We start from the raw sequence: 20,356 nt of genomic DNA on the forward strand, positions 1-20,356 counted from the left end.
AGTTTCTTAGGACTTTTACAAAGCTGCTTCTCCTTAGCTTTTCAGTTTTTACATAGATGAGGCAGGGTTGGAGCTGATGTTCCAGTCTTGTCAAGCCAAAGCAAAACTTATATCAGGAAGGTGAAAGCTTATATTAGGGAGGTAACCTTTAAGGTAACAGGTGTTCCTTGGCAAAGCTTATCTCTACTCTTGTAAAAGGGCCTATGAACAGTAATTTAAGTCATTGTCTTGCTTCCAGACATGTTATTGTCTAATTTTGCTCCAACAGGCAAAGGATTGTTGCCTCTTTTACCCAATTCACTCATTTCTTCCCCCTCTTCTCACTCTCTCACCCTCCTCCACATATTTCCACATCCTGCAGTGTCCCGAAAATCCAGGTATTAGAATGAGTCATTCCTTTTACTGTATATTGCCCTTATTCTGCTATACTTTATGGTCACGATGAAAGAGAGGATGTGTAGGTGTCTCATTGTAAACACCATGTGAAGCTGGAGGCTGGGAGTGGGGATAGAGAATTGAGACTCAATCCAGTAAGCCCTCCAAAGGTTTAATGAGAGCTCCATGGAGAGAAGATGTAAACAGACAGTTATTTGTCCAGGAGAAGAAAAAAGCCAAGAATGGACTTAATTGTCTTCAAGTTTTAGCCACTCATTTATTCAACAAATATTTGTTGAGCACCTGTTATGTACCAAGTGCTTGGCGTACAGCAGTGAATAAAACAAACAATAACAACAAAAGAAAAGTCCATGCTCTCGTGACACGTTTACATTCTAATGGGAGAAATCGTACAATAAACAAAATTTAAAATAAATCATGTAGTATGTTAGAAGCTGGAAAAAAGAAAAAATGGTAAGGGAGATCGGGAGTATAGATGAGGCCATGTTGCGGCTTTAAATGGTTCTGACCAAAGCGGTCTGCGCATAGACCAGAAGCAGGTAAGGAACTAGCCTTTAGCTATGGAGGAAAAGTATTCTCGACACAGGCAACAGCCAATGCAAAGGCTGTAAGAGATTTTCTGTGGAAGACCAGCCATTCCCTACCATTGTGAAGGATAGACGTCAGAAGTAGGTCTGATCTGGAAGCAGTTTAGTAGGACCAAAGAATAACATTTACTTTGTAAATAACCTTTACTCATAAGAACTGAACATGAAAAAAATTGCTTTATTGTCAGTTCAGTTTATTTGGCAATTGATTGTGTACTGCCTTGAGATGCATGTAGCATAAATCTTTTATGTACCTTTTCAGAATGTCTTTTAATGTGTCATTATCTCTCCAAGTGTTTTTCATCAGCTCTTCAAGGGAGGAGATGCTAGGTCCACTGGCAGAACCTAGTCTAATCCTCTTCCCTAGAGGCTGGAAAGCCCAGGACACCCTTCAATGTCAGCAGGTAGCTTAGCATAGAAATACCACCCAGAGGCAGAGAGCTGGACTTCATCTCCAGAAGGCCCTTCTAGCCCCAAATTCCCACTCTAACTTTCCTGTGGTTTTTCTTCTACCACTTTCTTCCAAGTGGTGACTTGGACCATGCTAAAGATACATTTAAATGCTTTTATTTGGCCTTGCCAGTTCCTTCCTGTGGCCTGAAACACATAATTGTGTGTATCAGAGAGAGGGAGCTGGTTGGAAGTGCTGGGCATGCTGATAAAGAAGCCTGTGTTCCCCATCGCCCTGAGGCTCTAGGCCTGGGGATTCGGTGGCTTCTCTGTGCTGTATGGACAAGAATTTCAGAGGAATTGCTTCCTGGGTTCAGAACGGCTACTACCCTTGGGCTGGGGCCCCTCTTTGACATCCTAGAACTTGATCCCTTCTGCCACTCGGGTCAAAAATGCAGTTGTATGGCTCCAGGCTAAACTCTTTCAAACTTAGATAATACAAATCAGACTCCATTAAGCTGCATACATCTACCCTGCCCCTGGGCACAGCCATACGTGTTTTATGTCCAGCTCTTTACGGTCTGGACAGGAAGAAAGAAGTGTTTGGGTTTGACGCCTCAGGGACTCCATAGAGCCAGTCTGAATAGTTTAACCAGGCAGCAGGCGACAGTGAAAGAGCAGAGTCTTTGGACTCTTGTACAGCTGGGTTCAAATCCCAGCTCTGCTTCTCACATTGTCATCTTGGGCGATACTGCCTCAGTATTTCCATCTACATAAACTAGGGCTTATAGTACTTACCTTCTCATAAGCTTGAGAAAAGCCAGATGAAGCAACTGGCACAAAAGCAAATGTTCTAAGAGGAAGAAATCATTCACAAGAAAGAAACCAAGAAAGTAAATGTCCTCGTAGTGATTAAATCCCACATCTGGTGGGGATGGGGATGTGGCCACATTGAAAGGGGTGACTAGGGAATCTTTCTGGCCTTGATGGGGGATTTTTGCAGGCCAGTTACCATGGACGCCTATCTGAATAATTGTAGCTTCTGTATCTCAAACACTTCACTTGATGACAGTGTCTCTGAGGCCCAAAGGTTGCTTATCAGACAAATGTCTTTCTCTTCTTGTTAAGCAAAGAACAGAGTTGACATGAAGGAGGAAAAGCCTCATGCTGATCCCTTGGCTTCGAAGCTTTCATAACTCAGTTTTGCCCAAGTGACTGTTAGTCCTTCTGCCTTGTGTCTGTACAACTATTCAGTTATAGGTGAGGGAGGAGGAAACATAAGGAATAGGAAGACAGATGCTGGGTTGTAAGCATTGTTCTTCTGGCTGTTGCTGCCATCTGGGAAAGCCTTCTCAGCCCCCGTGCCCTCAGCTCTTCAGTAGCGGGGGCCTCTCATCCAGAGGGCACCAGCCAGCACCTCCCCCAGGGTGCCCAGCGTGGGTTTGGGTGGTCTTGTCATAGAGACGCCAAAGTAACTTTCCTGTGAACTTCAGTGTGAAGATTTCTTGCTTCACAGTGAAGAGGAACCCTCACTGTTCTTAATCTCCTGCTCAGGTTTGTCCTGAATGAACTGGTACAGACAGAGAAAGACTATGTCAAGGATCTGGGGATTGTGGTAGAGGTGAGTACATGGCTCAGGGCGGGTCTGTGGTCACCCAACCAGTGGCATATTGGACCCTACCTGGGCCCTGTGGTGTTTTTGTTTTGTTTTGTTTATTTGTTTATTTATTTTTATTTACTTTTTGGCTGCATTGGGTCTTCGTTGCTGCGTGCGGGCTTTCTCTAGTTGCGGCGAGCGGGGGCTGCTCTTCATTGCGGTGTGCGGGCTTCTCATTGCGGTGGCTTCTCTTGTTGTAGAGCACGGGCTCTAGGCGCGCGGGCTTCAGTAGTTGTGGCTTGTGGGCTCAGTAGTTGTGGCTTGTGGGCTCCAGAGCACAGGCTCAGTAGTTGTGGCACACGGGCTTAGTTGCTCCGCGGCATGTGGGATCTTCCTGGACCAGGGATCGAACCCATGTCCCCTGCATTGGCAGGAGGATTCTTAACCACTGCGCCACCAGGGAAGTCCTGGCCCCATGGTGATTTAACTTGACAGTATGTATTTTACTCTCCCTGGGTATTTGTAGAGATGAAACTAAAAATGGTAGTAGATCAAATAGAATATGTAGGTAAGTTTTTTTCTTTTCCCCTTGAAATATTATAAGAGATTTAGAGGAGGGTAGGGCCCCAAATGTTGCAGCCTCTTAGTTAGACCTGAATCCATTTCACCTTGTTTTAGGTGACCAAGTTATTGTCTCCAGAGCTTTTCATTGGTATCTAACCAATATATATACTAGGTATAAATATTATATATATATATCTCTAAGCATAAATACAATAATATACAGACATATATTCTTCACAGTTATGAGCCACCATGGGCACTAAGCAAGTCAAGCAGGTCACTCTTAGTGAAACCTTGGGGCTTCTGTGTTCCCCTAGTTTGCTACCAAGAGGACAAAGAAAAAACCACCAATAAGGCAAGATTGGCAGGTCCACAGTTAAAAGTCAACTTGATAGTAAATAAAACAGCTCTCTCCATAGAGGTTTACTTTAGGGGGATTTAGACACTTGGAGGAAAAAGTCTAAGAAAGTAAATGGATAATTTAGATGCCTTAGAGCCCTGCTGTTAGTCATCTTAAACGACAGGATGTGAAGTCTAAAAAGTGAATGCCTGATATCTGAATCACCTGCTGGTTCCTTACATTGGGTCTGTAAGCCCCCATCCTATGCAGTCTGCTGATTTAGGGGTTCGTATTTACCTGTCCTGAGCCTTGGATACACAGACTAACCTGGCATATAGAAGACTTGAATTCTAACTTGGGGAAAGTTATCCTCTTTTCCAAGGTGGGATGGGGGCAGCTAGCGGTGTAGCAGCCTCCATAAGCAGTCCAGCCTGCAAGTGGAAGGCTTGGGAATCTTCAGACCGAGGTCCAGGGAAGTCAGACATCAGTGGTGTGACAGACAAATCACATAATTCCCCATGCACTGGCTTTCTCATCTTTCGATGGGGATAAATGCTGGTACAACCTCAGAGCCTGATTTTAAAACTGAGATAAGATTCTATATGATAGCACTTTACAGAATCTAAAGTATTCACATATTAAGACTTATTTCTAGGTCAAACACATCTAGTTTTAAGCCTTTAAAGATGTAATTAATTGGATTGGGAGATGGGAGAAGAACAGGCAACTATTTCTTCTTTGTCCTGCTTTCTTACGGGGGCTGGAGACAAAGAAAGGGACCCAGAACTTCACGGAAGTTTTGTCTGTCCCTCTGCACAAGGGTGAAGTCCTGGTTGAGTGCGGAGAAACCACAGAAGCCCTTGCCCTCCTCCTCACACGCAGGGGGGGCTTCCACGGGGCTGCAGGGTGGGGCTCGGCCCAGAAAGCCTCCTCGTGAAAATGCTTTACTCACCATTGCCTCCGCCCCGCAGGGCTTCATGAAGAGAATAGAAGAAAAGGGTGTCCCTGAGGACATGCGAGGAAAGGATAAAATCGTGTTTGGAAATATTCACCAGATTTATGATTGGCATAAGGAGTAAGTGCTACGTTGCCCTGAGGATCAGGGGGTCTTGGAATCCAGGACTCTCCTGTCCTCTGCCTGTGTCTGACCTTAGGGGTGGGGTTTGGGGGGAGTCTTGTGTCATTCATCTCACCATTGAGAAATGAAACAGTTCTGAAGAATGTGCCTTCCTTCTCTCCTCTCCATCCTTTTATAGTGTTTTCCTGGGTGAACTGGAAAAATGTATCCAGGAGCAAGACCGACTGGCACAGCTCTTTATTAAATACGTGAGTGTTGCCCTGCGGCCCCTCCGCTCCCCCTCCCACCAGGCTCATTTGCATGCATTTTACTGTCCCTTCCGTCCCCTGCTCTCCCTTCTCATCCCTCTCTGCGCTGTTGGGGTTTTTTCTCTCTTTCCTGGCAGTTTGGAAGATGGGCTCTTGCCCGCTGTGTTTTACTCTTCTGTCCTTGATATTTAGCCTCCTTGGTGCATCCCCAGAGCATGGGCCACATCTTTGTCCTTTGTCTCTCCGCCCGTAGACCAGCTTAGCACCCTGAGATGGAGCGCCAGGCACAGCTGCCTGAGCGCCTTTCCCTCTGCCTTTGCAGGAGCGGAAGCTGCACATCTACGTGTGGTACTGCCAGAATAAGCCGCGCTCCGAGTACATCGTCGCTGAGTACGACGCCTACTTTGAAGTAAGCTGCTCGGGCTTGGCTGAACCACGGTGTGGGCAAGACGCTCAGGCCGGGACCGCCCCATTCACAAACACCGGCCGCCATCCATCCGCGCGTGGCCCCCTCACGGCACTGTCCATCCCTCGGGACAGGGAGGGCTGCCTCAACAGAGCCGTTAGCTTCTTGGCTAAGTTCTCGTCAGCTCCTCTCCGCTTTTAGAGCCCCCGCTGGCAGAACGACTCTGTAACGCAGAGCCCGCTGCAGAAGCTCCGGTCCTCCTTCCGTGACCCTGGAGCCCACTGCGCCCACGCTCTTCCTCACCGGGCCCTGGAGGCTGCTTGCTGAGGACCCTCCTCCCGGAGGTGCTCACAGCACCTTGTACGTAGCCTCTGCTCCCGTTCCCCGAGGCCCGGCAGGCACCTCAAAGTGTTTGTTCTGCCGCAACCTGGAGGTGTTTATTTTGCCGGAGGAGAGGCAACACCATCACCTGGAAAGAGCCCTTGCCTGAGTGTTTGCAGGTCTGAGTTGAGGGCCCAGCCCGTAGGCTTGTGGTGTCCCCGGGGAAGCCCTTCATTTCTGACTTGGCCGTGGAGTGGGAGAGAGAACAGAACACCCATGCCAGCTTGTCCCTGGGGCTGGGGTAAGGACACAGAGTGTGACAGAGCTTGGTAGGTAAGAAGGTGGTGGTGAGGTGTGCTTTGTCGTTAATAACAAAATGAGCTGTTGTGTAGGCAATTCTACCCATTGCGTGGTTTGAAGATTCTAAACCTTTATTGGCAAACACGAAGACCAGCCGTCCTTGCCTTTGAAGCCCTATCCAGAGCGCCCCAATCCTTTGGTTCCTCTTCCCCTAATGTAGCTCCCTTGTGTTCCAGGAGTTGAAACAGGAGATAAATCAAAGGCTGACACTTAGCGACTTCCTTATCAAGCCCATTCAGAGAATAACAAAATATCAGCTGCTCCTCAAGGTAAGAGGGCTGTGAGCCCCGCTCAGGGCCAGAGCAGGGTCTTCATCAGGCTCTGAGTTAGGGAGCGGGTCAGCTCGAGGTTCTGTCTCCACTACACTTTCCCTGTGAACTAGTTGGGGGCATGTGTGGGTTTTTACCTTTTACCGGCTGGTTATTTGTGTCAGCTTTGCCCCTGAATAAATTGCATGCCTGTTGTTCCTTCCTTAAGGTTGGTGGTTATTTGATTTTCTTTTTTCCAAATCACTTTCTTACTTTGTTGCCATCACTGACTGACCTGGTACCTTTAAAAGCTAAAAAATAATAAGAGCATAAAATCAGAGTAGAATACACAGAGAAAGAAAAGGAAAGGCAAAGCCCTAGGAACCTTAGATGAGTAAAACCTAAAATTTGATCATTTTTTTACTTTTTAAAATCATTTAGTTTGACTTGTCTTACAGAAATATGAAGCAAATGAGAGATTTGACAGTCCTTTGTCCCTTTCCTTCTTGTCATCATTCCCCTTTTGTCCCTGTTCACACACTTTCTCTCCCCTTCACCCCTCCCACCCTTTTCCCATAGCTTTGAATCTTTGAATATTCCAGGGGTTTTCTCTGTGTGATTACATCCACCATGACTCACAGCTTCATATCTCAGCTACTACAAAGCATTGCCATCTCTGTGGGGAAGGAAAGTCTCCTGGGTGTCATCTTGGTTTTTACGATGCTACGTTTTTTATAGGGCTCTATTTTCCTAACTGGTTTCACTCTCCCTGCTTCCCCCACTTGCTAGGACTTCCTGAGATACAGCGAGAAGGCTGGTTTGGAGTGTTCTGATATCGAGGTGAGTTTTCTGCTTGTAATGCTGGTGGCTCTTATGGGACAGTATTGGATGTCTGCCCCTGAAGGGGAAAGATTGGCTCTGGAGGATGGAGAGTCCAGGCTGGCTCCTCTCAGACAGCAAGAGCCCCTTGCAGACAGCTGCCCAGCAGGATGTGGAGTGGCGAGTATTAAGGAGCACATTGAACGTTTTTTGAGAATCCGGTCCTGGGCCAGACCAGAGCTTAGCCCCGCTCATGTTCTCCTTGTGGCTCCTGGTGACATGTGGTGCGAAAGGGTGGTATTTGAACCCTCTAACATCCTGCAGAGATCGGGTGTTTCATTGTGCAGCTTTATCCATGAATCCAGGTACTATTTGAGGCTGACATATAAATTATTCCATTTTCACTCCCTCCCCCGTCCCCGAGGATTACTCCCTAAGTGAAGTCCTTAGAGACAATGTCACCATGGGGATTATTTTAAGCCAGAGAGGTTACAGACCATTCTGGCAGGTTATTTTAGGTTAAAACCTCTAGTATTTCACAAGCGAAGCTAAGCTGTTGCTTCGGCAGCCAGGGAGCCACAAAGAGAAAAAAGAAAATGCATGAAGGAAAGCAAATGGACAAACAGAAGTGGGAAGGTTAGGAAAAGGGTGGGCTGGTAGCATCCTCCCCACGTGTGGTCACTGATTCACGTGGAGCCCCTGCACGGATGACCAACAGCCCCCAACTTAGAACAGGAAAGCCCTCCCTCCTCTGAAGTGGACAGCAGGGACCAGTGTCCTTTCCTAGGATCAAGGAGCCCCCAGGAGGCCCCTGGCTTCCAGCGTGGAACTGCCGAGCCCCCGACCGGGGTGCTGCTCCCTGTCCTGACTGGTTGTTCTTTCCCACAGAAAGCAGTGGAGTTAATGTGCCTTGTTCCAAAACGCTGCAACGACATGATGAATCTGGGGCGCCTGCAGGGCTTTGAGGTGAGCCCTTAAGAAGGCTTCCTAGCCCTCTCCCTTCAGGGCAGCAGGAGCCCAGGCTCCCCTTTGAAGTCCTGTGCGCATGTTCTCTGCCTCTCTCCCTCACCGCGTTTGCCGTTGTGCCCGGGCCCCTCCGGATCACAGGCCTGGAAGGTGCACCTATTTAGGACCTCCAGTGATAGGGCAGCCAGAGGAAGTCGACCAGGCTGCAGTCAGGATTGCAAGGGGCTTGGAAAGACCCCAAATTCTTTATAGCTATGGACCTGCCAGTGACCTCTTCCCTTTCCTTGCTTGCTTGAGAAATGCCGGGAATGTGAGGGAGAGCAGGACTACATGACGAGAGTAGAACCAGAGGGAAAATGGAACACTTTTTTTTGGAGAGGTTGGTTCTAGTAAACAGGTCTACATAGTGGCTGGCTTTTTAGCTAAATGAATGTTTAAAGCTCTAAAACATCACAGTGCACATTTCTATTCTTTGACAAGAAGAATCAAGTCTTGGGAGAAACAGCTAGATGTACCCAGGGTTTGGATTTCAACGAATATGCTAGTGTGCTAGGGCTGCCATAACAAAGTACCACAGACTGGGTGGCTTAAACAACAGAAATGTTATCATCTCACATTTTCAGAAGTTAGAAGTCCGAGATCAAAGTGTAGGCAAGGGTGGTTCCTTCTGAGTGCTGTGAGGAAAGGGTCTGTCCAGGCCTCCCTCCTTGGCTTGTAGATGGCCGTCTTCATGTTCACATGGCATTCTTCCTGTATCTTCACATCGCCTTCCTTCTGTACATATCTCTGTGTCCAAATTTCCCCTTTTTATAAAGACACCGATCATGTTTGATTAAGGCTCACCATAATGACCTCTCTTTAACTTGATTCCCTTTGTAAAGGCTCTGTCTTTTGATAAGGTCGCATCTGAGGTGCTGGGGGTTAAGACTTCAACATCCAAATTGGAGAGGGGATTCAGTTCAACCCATAACAGTGAACCTTAGAAGAGCAAATTGACTTTCCAGGTTTAAACTTAATAAGTGGCTGTTATTAATTTATATCCAAACTTCTAACTAAACATAATCTGTTTTAAATATTAATACGATAAAACTGGAACTGATGCACTTATTGACTGGTGCTTAGTTGTTGTTGAGCCCCTTAGAGAAAGATGTGGATCTTCTAATCCTGTTTCCCAGTAATCCTGCAAGATTTCATTATTCATTTTTTTCCTCTGGCTAAACTAGAATAAAATAGACATAAGGCAGACTGGTATACAAGTAAAGTTAGGAAATGCTATATTCAGGTTTGGGTTAATGAGTTGGATTCATGATGGTCTTGAGCCAAATTCTTCTGTCCTTTTTGCCCTTGCCGCCCATCCTGGTGTCCCTGTCTGATTTCCATTGATTTGTTGTGACCAGGAACTATGTGGAGGGTCCTTTCTGCTGTTCATTTTTTCACAGGTTCTTGTTCTCCACAGTAGACATGAGGCATTCGAGAAGCAGGGTCATGCAGCAGAAATTCACCCCGAGTTCTCACACAGTCTTTCTTTAGTCATGCTACATGACGTTGTACCTGTTCCCTTGGAATTATGCCAGATCTGAGCCTATTCTGAACAAAAGTAATTCCTTTTGCTCTTCATCCTTGATGTCCCTGTGTTTTTCTGAGCAGGAGTCTGACTTGGCTTTCTCTTGGTCTCTGGAGGAACTGACCACTGACAGGAGGAACAGCATCTGATGTACCTTCTGACCCAAGTCAGACTTCACAGGAACTGTGTTGTGCATATTCGTGTGTCCACAGAAGGCCACACACAGGAGGGTGGAATTATTTTCTCTTTTAAATCGAGCACCACCATCTCCTTTTTTCATCAAGCCCTAGAGAATATGCTTTGCATTCCTTCAGCTAATTGGGAAGGACCATGAACGTACTTCCATTCCTTCTGAAGTCCGTGGCTTTGGCTCAGGGAGAAGTTAGCCCCTTCCCTTAGATTCTCTCCCTTTTAAATCCTCTAGCTTTCCCTTTGGCATTGACAGGGCTATAACTCATGGGTCAGGCTCTTATGTAATATTAATAGAGCTTTTAGGGCTGGTCACTGGCTTAATATTAACTTTGGACCAGGGTAGAGATAAGCCTGTTTGGCTGCTGACCTTGACAGTAAGGAACCACAATCCAAGCAGAGGGCCAGCGTTTCTCAGGAACATGAAAGGAAAATGGCCTGTGTGTTGGGTAATGTTTGGAACAAGGCGTCACATACAGAGAATAGCCCACATTTGCACTAAAGGGCAAAAGTTGTCACCTGAGAGTACAGTTCAGAGGAAGCCCTCTGGCCACTATCTCAGATGCCAGTGTCTTCTTGTTGCAGAACAGTAGAAAAAGCAATAGCATCCGTGAAGACTTGCTGGGTTAGGCCATATTCCCTTTGAAGATGTGACAATGTTTCTGAAAATCTGGTTAGACCTGGCAAACCAGATAGGCTCCACCTCCTACCCTGAGTGTCAAGTGATCTGGCAACTGGAGGCATTGAAATATAGGCACCTGTCGATAGTATCTCAACTGTACCTGCTGATCTGTAGCAGGAGACTAAGACCTCAGAATTTCCCCATCCTGAAATAATAGAAGAGAGGAGCCTGACTCATCTGATTTCTTTTTGTGGTCCGGCCTCCATCACTTCCCTTGGCCCCAGCTTGGTTCTAGGTTCATAGCTACCACCCCAGGTCCTGGCTGCAAGGGCCAGGCAGGCACACCTCTCAGAGCTCCGAGGACAGAAAGGCCACTTCCAGCTCCAGCATCATCTACTTTCTGTTCTCCTTTTAATAAAAAAGAAGGGCCAGCATAATTCCCAAACATCTTTTTAGCTAATAATTTTACCTTCTTTCTGGTGTTTTCCTGGAGCTGCTTCTTAGTGGTTCCGTAGCTTTCTTTCCCTTCCCTCCAGGGCCCTGTGTGAACGGGAAGGTGGCCACAGTCTGCCCTAGATGTCTGGGTGGGCCCTGGTTCAGTCTCTTACTAGAGCCTGAGGCTTTTGCTGTCAGGTCTGTCGTCCATGTCCCCACAGAGGGAGGTTCTGTGACCTAGAGGGTTGTGGTCACCTCCCTGTCTTTCACTTACTTCACCCCAGTCCTTCTTTCCGTCAGGGCACCCTGACCGCTCAGGGCAAGCTGCTGCAGCAGGATACATTCTACGTGATTGAGCTGGATGCCGGCATGCAGTCGCGGACCAAGGAGAGGCGTGTGTTCCTCTTTGAGCAAATTGTCATCTTCAGTGAACTGCTCAGGAAGGGATCCCTCACCCCAGGCTACATGTTCAAAAGGAGCATCAAGGTGAGGATCCAGGTGGGGATGAGAAGGGGCAAAGAAGAGTCACACTGGGGGAGCCACTTCCCTAAGACAGAGACACTGGCATGAGTGAGGATCCAGAACATTGAAGATCTTTCGGCCTAGTAACCTTCAGGATTGAAGGTTGGTTATCCATGGGAAAAAGTGACAGGCTCGGTGCCAGTCTCTAACGTGATCCTGCAGGTTCTCCAAGATCATGTCGTTCACTCAAAGACAGAAACCAAAGTATTTAAGCTATTAGATTCAGGGCACATTTTTAGAAACATTTCCTGAAATAAAAACTTTGAGGAACTGTAATATGTTGTTGATTTTTTTAAACTGCTTAGTATGGAACGGATCACCTTGGTTTCTTCCAGATGAATTACTTGGTCCTGGAGGAGAACGTGGACAATGACCCCTGCAAGTTTGCACTCATGAACAGGGAGACTTCGGAGAGGGTTGTCCTGCAAGCCGCCAACGCCGATATCCAGCAGGCCTGGGTGCAGGACATCAATCAAGTCTTAGAAACACAGCGCGACTTCTTAAATGGTGAGTACTGGGTCTGGCTTCTTGCTGGGCCATTTTCAGGGGACCCCACACCTCTGAGCCTCCTTGGGTCTGGGCTCATGGTGAGTTATGAGCCCTGATCACATTTATATGCATTCTAACTTTGTAGTTTTCAGAAACACTTCATGTAGAATTTTTCTGAACCCAAATACACAAGTGGGCAGATGGGGCATGATAAAGAAGGCCATCTTTCCCAAAGAAGAAATAATCTCTTGCAGCCTTGACATAGAGGATGTGCCTTGTGCCACCATTACTAGCTGGTAATAATTGGGCCAAAAGTCTGAAATGGGCACATCCTCTTTGTCTCAGGGGCCAGCTATCAGTGACGTGTATTTTTCCATTTAGTAGCTAATGGCTGGTAATCTCAGAGGTTCTCCAGTGCTGTGGACCTGAAGGAGTACTGTATGGCCATATGTGCTCCCATGTTTATACATACATGTCCACCCTTGGGTGTGTCACCTTTTCTAGTCTAGAATCTGGTCTCTTTCAAATGATGCAAATAGAGCACTTGCTGGGTGTTATCATGGAACTCAATGCTGTGGGGATGGACCTTGGGCAAGTCATGATGTTTCTCTGGGCCTCAGTTGGCTCTTTTTGTGAAAGACCTGTTCTGCAGCACTGGAAGCAGGAAAACATGGCACACCTCCCACAGAAAGCGTCATTCTCTGTGTAATTGACAGTTTGTTCTGGGAAGTTTCAAGGTATTACTGAAATTTAGAGCTAGCGATCACCTCTGTTGGGAGCAAAGGGGAATTTGAGTTGGTCTGTCAAACCCCAAGTTATCTCTAGATAACACTGGAGAGCCTTGTGAGATTACCAGGTATCAATTGTACTACTCCGTGGTAAGGGATTTATTAACACAGTTGTGTTTATTTTAAAACAAATAAAAAGATTATGGAGCAGAATGCCTTGCCTTTTTAAGATAGAACGCGAGACTTCAAAGCAGTTACACACTTACGGAGAGTATTTGGGGGCCATGCCCCTGGTCCCCCAACTGTAGAACAGTTTGGTGAAAAAAACTAAACTAAGTGATCTCTAGGGTTCTTTCTTATTCTAAAGAGTCTAAAATTAAACACCATCCCAGTCCTGAGAGATAGTAATGAAAGCTGTATATAGTTCACAGTTTTTGAGTATACAACATTGAATTAATGCTTCTATGGATAAAATAATTTTAAGCAAAACCATGTGCATGTATAAAATACATTCATTAAATTGATTCTATTAGGAATTTCTGATAGATTCTAAGCTGGAATGAGGTTTTTAAGTTCATCAATTCAGGACAAAAGAAAAATAAGGTAGGACAATAAGTTGAAACCGGAAATAATTGAGTAACAATAATGGCTCCCATATATTGAGTCCTTTCTCTGTGCGAGGCATGATGCAAAGCATTTCACATGTGTTACCACACTTAATCCTCACATCAGTGTGGAAAGCTAAGTAATATCATCCTGTATTTTTCAGGTGAGGAAAAGGAGGCTCAGGGAGGTTAAGAAACTGGTCCAAAGTCACAAAAACAGTAGGTGCTAAAACAAGAACTGGAACCCAGAACTGTATAACTTGTATAACTTAAAATTAGGCTCTAACCCCAAAACTGCAGTATAGTTGCTAGTGGTAGGGCATACATTTGTCTATGAGTTCCCCAGCAAACAAGGCAAAAAAACAGGACCAGGTATAAGACACTGTATCCATCAGCCAGATGCGAACCCTACCCAAAGATGCACAGCTTTCCTGATCCTAAGACCTAAGTTATGCAGATTGAGGCCCTTGAAGAGCACAGACTTTCTATGCAGCTTATTTAAGAAGACATACTATTTTCAAACACGTTAGCACAGTTATTGCGTATAATCAATACCCCACTTCCATGAGATGGGTAATGATTCATCAGATCAGGTTGCTACGGCCTGCTTCACAACTGTCTGCTATCTGCTTCAAACTTGAGCAGTACTTCTTTGGGCATAATCAGTTATCCAGACTTGCACATGGTTCCAAGAGACCTTTTGCCTAATTATAGTGAATTATGGAGCTATTAATGAACTAGATTCTCAATACCTAAATATTTAATGCTCTCCAGGGAGAAAGGCTGAGGTCTGGCAACAGCCTATTCAGCACTTGGACACACTCAAAAGACAAGGATGTGACGATGGACTGGGGCCAGGCTTTTGCTTGTAGACAAACGTGCAGGCACCTCAGAGCCAACGTTTCCCTCCTGAGACCTCAAATAGAAAGGAAGTGTGGACTATATGTTGAGTCCTATTAAAGTATATACCTATTGCTATGGAAATATCCTTATAATGGAAAGTTCTCTGGGCCCCAGCTGTTAACCCAATTAAATATTTGTCACAGTGAACACTGACAGAAACAGCATAATCAGGCCAGCCTTGAAGTCACTGTTACAGAATTTGACCTGTATGGCTTTTGCCTGGCTGTACCTCTTTAGTACTAAGACCTTGGAACTTTATCATCTTAAACTCAGGAAAACAAAGCTTACCTCTTTCCTTTCAAAGCAGCTTTCCCCAGAGTTCCACTGACCACCTCTTCTCCCAGCCTCTAAACCCAAGCTACCCTGGCTTCTTGCCATCTTTTCCCATCTAGGCTGTGTCAACCTCAGCTCCCTCTGGAGCGCTTGGCGCACCGCACCCCTTCCGCGTTCCCATGGCTCTGCTCAGGTCCGGCCTCTCCCCTTCACTATCTCATGGCTCCTAATCAGCCTGGCCGATCCCTCCCCGCCCCCGCTGCGAGGTTAACCTTCTTCAGGTGTACTCTGGTGCTAGCACCTGCATTGAAAACATGAACGTTTACTTAATTCAGTCACTTTTCATGAACTTCAGAATTAAATCCAGACTCATTCACCTGCTTTCCAGTTCTTTCACATCCTGGCACTTCCAACTTCCCTTACCTGTCTCATCTCCTCTTCCTCCGCAGAGACCCATGGCTCTGTGCTCCAGGGAATCTGACTCCATCCTGTTGCCCAGACCCGCTTCCCATTTGCTTCCACCCTGCAGAGCCTGCATGTCAGGGCCTGATGGCTGGCAGTTTCTGAAGCTCTTTACTACCACCCTACCCATCCCTGTGTCCACCCACGCACACACGTACTACAGCGCCCTCTCTCCCTCCTTTTGCACCATTTCGGTTTTGCATTTTCATCATTTAGACAAAACTAAGAATAGTTCTCGGTAGATTATACTCTTTAAAAACAGGGCAGTATCTTCCTCACGTATCCTCACTCTGCGTCACGCAAAGCCTGTACCTCTTAAGCCTCCGAAGCTTATGGGATTTCCAAAGCTGAGAGTAATGGTCTGCTCTTCCCCTGCAGCCCTACAGTCGCCTATTGAATATCAGCGGAAAGAAAGGAGCACAGCTGTGATGAGGTCCCAGCCTGCTAGGGTTCCCCAAGCCAGCCCCAGGCCTTACTCCTCCATCCCCGTGGGCTCCGAGGAGCCCCCAAAGGGCTCCAGCTGTAACCCACCTCTGCCACCCCTGAAGATATCTACCTCCAATGGCAGTTCGGGGTTTGACTACAACCAGGCTGGGGACAAGTTTGAGGCCAGCAAGGTAAGTGACAGCCCACTACTGCCAGCTTCACCACTTTGAGGGTACAGCCTCTGGGCTTACTTTATAAAGTATCATCTTTTTATGCTGATCATTTTAGCAGCAAGAGCCCACTAAATACAGCCGGATCTCAATGATTTCTCTTTCTTCCCCTGAAAACTGAGTGAGTTAAACCAGTTCCCTACCTCTCCACTACCCTCCTCCCCCGCCATCCAGATGCTCTGTGTTAAAGGGCTATTGTCATCTGCAGAAACACTATACAAATATGGTAATGTTGGAGTGGCAATTATGATTTGTAGCAAACAGAGGAGTTGTGGTGTGGATCATCTAAAAGTCGCAACTCTAGGGTTTGACATCTTGAAGAGATTGCCCTTTCTAATGATGAGCTGCTGAAGCGAGCTCACGCCCATTGGCTGAAGCAGCAAGAGGATGTTGCCCATCAGTGTGTGAATGGGGGAAGCTAGCCTTGGATTAGACTATCCAAGATAATCTACAATTCAAACATCGCCATGAGGAGAGTCATCAGTGTAACTGCAGATCCAGTCTACACAGCTGTTTTGACCCCACCAGGTAGTAGGAATGACAATGAATGGGAAAAGTGCTAGATCCCGAGTCAGGCGATCTGGTTTCTATTCCAAATTATGCAACTCAGAACTTTGCGACTTGCCCTAGAACCTTAGCAGTTTACTTAATCTCATCAGGCCTGTTTCCTCTAGAACTCAATGGGTCTGTGAATGGGAACATCTGCATTTTTTACCTACATGTTCCCACCTTATAGTTTTATTTTTCTTACCCAAATTATTAGATGATGTTGATTTTTTTTTTTTTTTTTTTTTTTTTTTGCCATGCTGCACAACTTGCAGAATCTTAGATCCCCAACCAGGGATTGAACCCAGGCCATAGCAGTGAAACTGCCAAGTCCTAACTACTGGACTGCCAGGGAATTCCTAATTTTTTGTTTTAATTAACTATTAATGTCTAAGTTCAGTTCTGTGTAAGAGTAACTATACTGACCTATTTTATCACATCAGCTGGAAATTATTTTTTCATCTTAAAAATCCCCTGCCCTTGTGAATAAGTTGAAGTCACATTAACTTACTGAAGAATTTCTGGCTCTCACCATGCTCTGTAAGGCAGCCAGGCATCTGTGGAAGTTACAGGTCTGTCTAGAAGCAGCTTCCCTGGTGCAGAGTCATGTGCAAAGGTCATGGAGGGCAGGACCTTTCATATTAATGAATACAGGGGGACTGGAGTTCTCTTCCCACAGGAGTTGGGTCAGGGTAGGTCATGCCCTTGCCTTTGAATTGGGCAAATGTCTCATTGTTACTCCTGTCTCAAGGAGGGTCAGAATGTAGAGTAAGACCAATGCTTTTTCAAAAGGAAGAAAAACATGTATCAAAGAGCCTGTGTTCTTTTCTTTGGGGGATGGTGACCACTCACCTGACCTTTGCCCTGACCTCGCTCTGCCCAGGTGCTTACGTATCCCTGTGTCTGTGCCACACTCTTCCTTCCATGAGCTGGAGGATGCTGGTGGGAAGATGCATGCTAAGGAGGGACTCCCAGGTGGAAGGCGTGTTTATACCTTTACCTAAGGCTGGGCAGTATCTCCACCTTTTCACCCTCACTTATAATATTAGTGAGACATTTTCATTATAAATTTTTCATTATAAATAAAATACATTTTCAGAGCCCGTTTATGAATATAATTCCATTTTTCAAGATAATCTTCTGCTTGCCTTTTACCCTGCTCGCGGGAGGGCTGACTTTCAACCACACATTAGGATGCAGAGCAAGCCCGTGTGAACCAGCCTTCCTGTGTCTGTGTCCCTCTTGCCCTTGTCTCCTGGCAGAGCGACCTGGGAGGCTGCAGTGGGGTCTCATCCATGGCCGTGATCAAAGATTACTATGCACTGAAGGAGAACGAAATCTGTGTGAGCCAAGGTGAGGTGGTCCAGGTCCTTGCCATCAACCAGCAGAACATGTGCCTGGTGTACCAGCCCGCCAGCGACCACTCCCCCGCCGCCGAGGGCTGGGTCCCAGGCAACATCCTGGCACCCCTCACCAAAGCCACGGCAGCCGCAGAAAATAGTGACGGGAGCATCAAGTAAGTGCCTCGTTGGCTTCCCCGGGAGAGGAGTATGTGGATTAAAAAAAGATTCAAAACAAAGAACACAAAAATGCAAACACACGGTAGGGAATTACTGCTGCTTATTCTCGACAGTGCCACCAGAACCAAGGTTTGAGTGCTGGAACCACACGCAGCAGGGGGCAACTGGGCTGGAGTGTTCCGATTTTTTTTTTTTTTTTTTTTGGTGGTGGTGGTGGTAACACTGATGGTGTTTCTTTCCTTTTCATTTGTAATTTTCTGTTTGTTTGTTTTTTTCTTTTCTCCCCCCCTTGTTAAGAAAAGAACCCTACTGAAACCCTAGGTGACAAAAGGCATGCCTCCTGTTTCTCCATTTGACCCACCACAGGATTCACTGGACTGGACTTCTATTTATATTGTATTAAGTTACTGATATATATATATATATTTTTTTTGATTGACACCAAAAAATTACCTTAGCACAAATGCCAGACCTGTATAGGTCAGAGGCCTGCTGCTTCTCCCAGGAGAGAGGGGACTTTTTGGTTGTCTATGGCAATTCCTCTGTACAGATTGTAACTTTTTTTTTTTGACTTTCCCCCTCCCCTGTCACTTTAATATATGTTCCTGGTCATTTGTAAGATATTTCTTTTCCTTATTTTGGTTGCGAAGACCCTTCCAAACACATTCCTGTATAAAGTATTTTGCACTATTTAAAAAAACCCATATGGATGAAGTCAGGCTGTGCAATATAATGGAGAGTCACAATGTTCAGCATTGTACCTGTAATGTAACTAATAATTTTAAATGTACTATTTTAAATATGTAAAATAAATTTTCACCATGAGCATGTTTTAATGAGGTTAAAGACTAGTTGACCCTTTTTCCTCAGTGCACTATTCTGGGACTTCTAAATGTACAAACGATTCTTCTTTTTTCTTTGAGTTGGTTGAATGCATTGGCAGTTCCTTCCTACACAAGAAGTGCCTTTGTGGCCAGAGGTCCAACCCTAGCCTTCCCTTCTAAGCAGCCCCTGTGTGTTCTCTCTAACCTCTGAGGTGAGGGATGATGCAGATCGGATGCTGTCCAGCTGGGCGACCTTGAGGTGCTGACGTAAACCAGTGGCTAGTGTAGAAGGCGGTGGGCTGGCTTGCGGCCTCCACTGCTCTCCACGCTGTGTGGTCGCCAGCGGCCGGGGTGGAGGAGCTCCCATGAGATACCTGAGCAGCAGCACCAACAGAGCTGCGCCTCCTTGGAGCTTTCTCTAGCTCAGCGACAGAGACTGCCGACCCCACCCTGGCCTTTCTAGGTAACCGCAGGCCCAGCTGGAAATCAGCAGTGGCCCCTAAATGGCAACAGGCCTGATTCGTTTTATCCTAGAGACACTTGGTTTCAGTACCTTTTATGAAGCCTTGGATATAAAGGCCCTCAAAGCATTGAGGTTCTTATTAATCAGTGGCTTACAGAGCTAGCTAACTCGTAATGAGTTGTGATCTAATTATCCAGGCACTCAGCACTTCTCCCTTGCATCTTTTGGTCACTTTTTCATACCTTCCTTGGGAGGACTGGTAGGAAGGGTGTCAGTCTGGGCAAAAGAGAGCAGGTTCCAATACCGATTGGTCATTCGGTTCCGTGTCAGTGCCTCTTGCACAAGGGTTGGTGGGAGTGGAGCAGAACAATGGACTCTGGTTGTCACTAGTTATCAGTGAAGGGCACTCACCGTACCCTCCCCAGGGCTGCTGTGACCACAAGGGTCAGAGTTGGTTGTGATGCCTGTGGGATAAATGTCACTGAAACCCTGTTTCCACATCAGTCCCCAGGCTTGTGGCCGAGAGATGGAAGCTCCCCAAACCATGATGACGCGTTCTTCTGGGAAGAAGAGTACGAAATTGAGCGTGTCCTGCCACTTGTACTACTCTGAGTCTCCTTCTCAGTGTTACTTGTAGCATTTCTAATTTCTCACCAATCATGCCGAATGACCCAGCGGGTTGTGATAAACATAGGAATGCAGCCCCATGCTCACGCACACACGCACTGTGCCGGCTGCCCTAGGAGTCTTTTCAGCAGGGACCTCCCTGACTCAAGATGTTCTCAGAATGAGCCAGGGACATGGCTTTGGGGGTAAAGATAAGGGATGAAAGTCTGCAGTTAAGAGTGATATTATCTGAGGTTCATTTCGGTGACCGTTCTCACTCAGAAACAACAGTTGGAGTGAGAGCTGGTATGCAAGGAATCCCAGGGAGCCTGCCTCTTTAGGAGGCACAAGAGAAGGTCTGGCCAAGAGATCCTTTTTTGCCTTTTGAAGGAGCCGCTTTCCAAAAAAAATTGGAGGACATGACTATGATCGCTCTTTCCTACTCAGAAAGTTGATTGCTAAACCTCCATGCTAGTGATAAATATCTTGAGAACACCTTCCCCAGGTCATCCTAAAATCTGTGACATTTATGGAGTTTTGTGGAGGAGATGCTACGCATTTTGGAGCATCTCCCTTCCTCCTAAATCTCATAGGCCTCTCTCTCTCTCCCCTCTCTCCCTTAATGATGC

General features: G+C 46.4%; 1 protein-coding gene across 6 annotated transcripts in view; it reads left to right on the forward strand.

The window, feature by feature from the left end:
* KALRN (kalirin RhoGEF kinase) overlaps positions 1 to 20,356 on the forward strand; it is a gene marked incomplete at both ends in the record, with an annotated part of 640,695 nt that overhangs the window by 586,477 nt on the left and 33,862 nt on the right. For 3 of the 6 annotated variants that reach the window (XM_079705108.1, XM_079705113.1, XM_079705111.1), the window contains 11 exons: positions 2,928 to 2,994; positions 4,846 to 4,949; positions 5,131 to 5,200; positions 5,523 to 5,609; positions 6,464 to 6,556; positions 7,325 to 7,375; positions 8,243 to 8,320; positions 11,431 to 11,616; positions 11,988 to 12,159; positions 15,491 to 15,729; positions 17,577 to 17,830. In XM_079705108.1, coding sequence (XP_079561234.1) covers positions 2,928 to 2,994; positions 4,846 to 4,949; positions 5,131 to 5,200; positions 5,523 to 5,609; positions 6,464 to 6,556; positions 7,325 to 7,375; positions 8,243 to 8,320; positions 11,431 to 11,616; positions 11,988 to 12,159; positions 15,491 to 15,729; positions 17,577 to 17,830 — 1,401 coding nt within the window. Of the gene's footprint in view, positions 1 to 2,927; positions 2,995 to 4,845; positions 4,950 to 5,130; positions 5,201 to 5,522; positions 5,610 to 6,463; positions 6,557 to 7,324; positions 7,376 to 8,242; positions 8,321 to 11,430; positions 11,617 to 11,987; positions 12,160 to 15,490; positions 15,730 to 17,576; positions 17,835 to 20,356 lie in introns of those variants that run through there. The other 3 variants (XM_079705114.1, XM_079705115.1, XM_079705112.1) reach the window with 1 other exon arrangement.

Source organism: Hyperoodon ampullatus (genome assembly GCF_949752795.1).
Source record: "Hyperoodon ampullatus genome assembly, chromosome: 5".
Taxonomy (NCBI): domain Eukaryota; kingdom Metazoa; phylum Chordata; class Mammalia; order Artiodactyla; family Ziphiidae; genus Hyperoodon; species Hyperoodon ampullatus.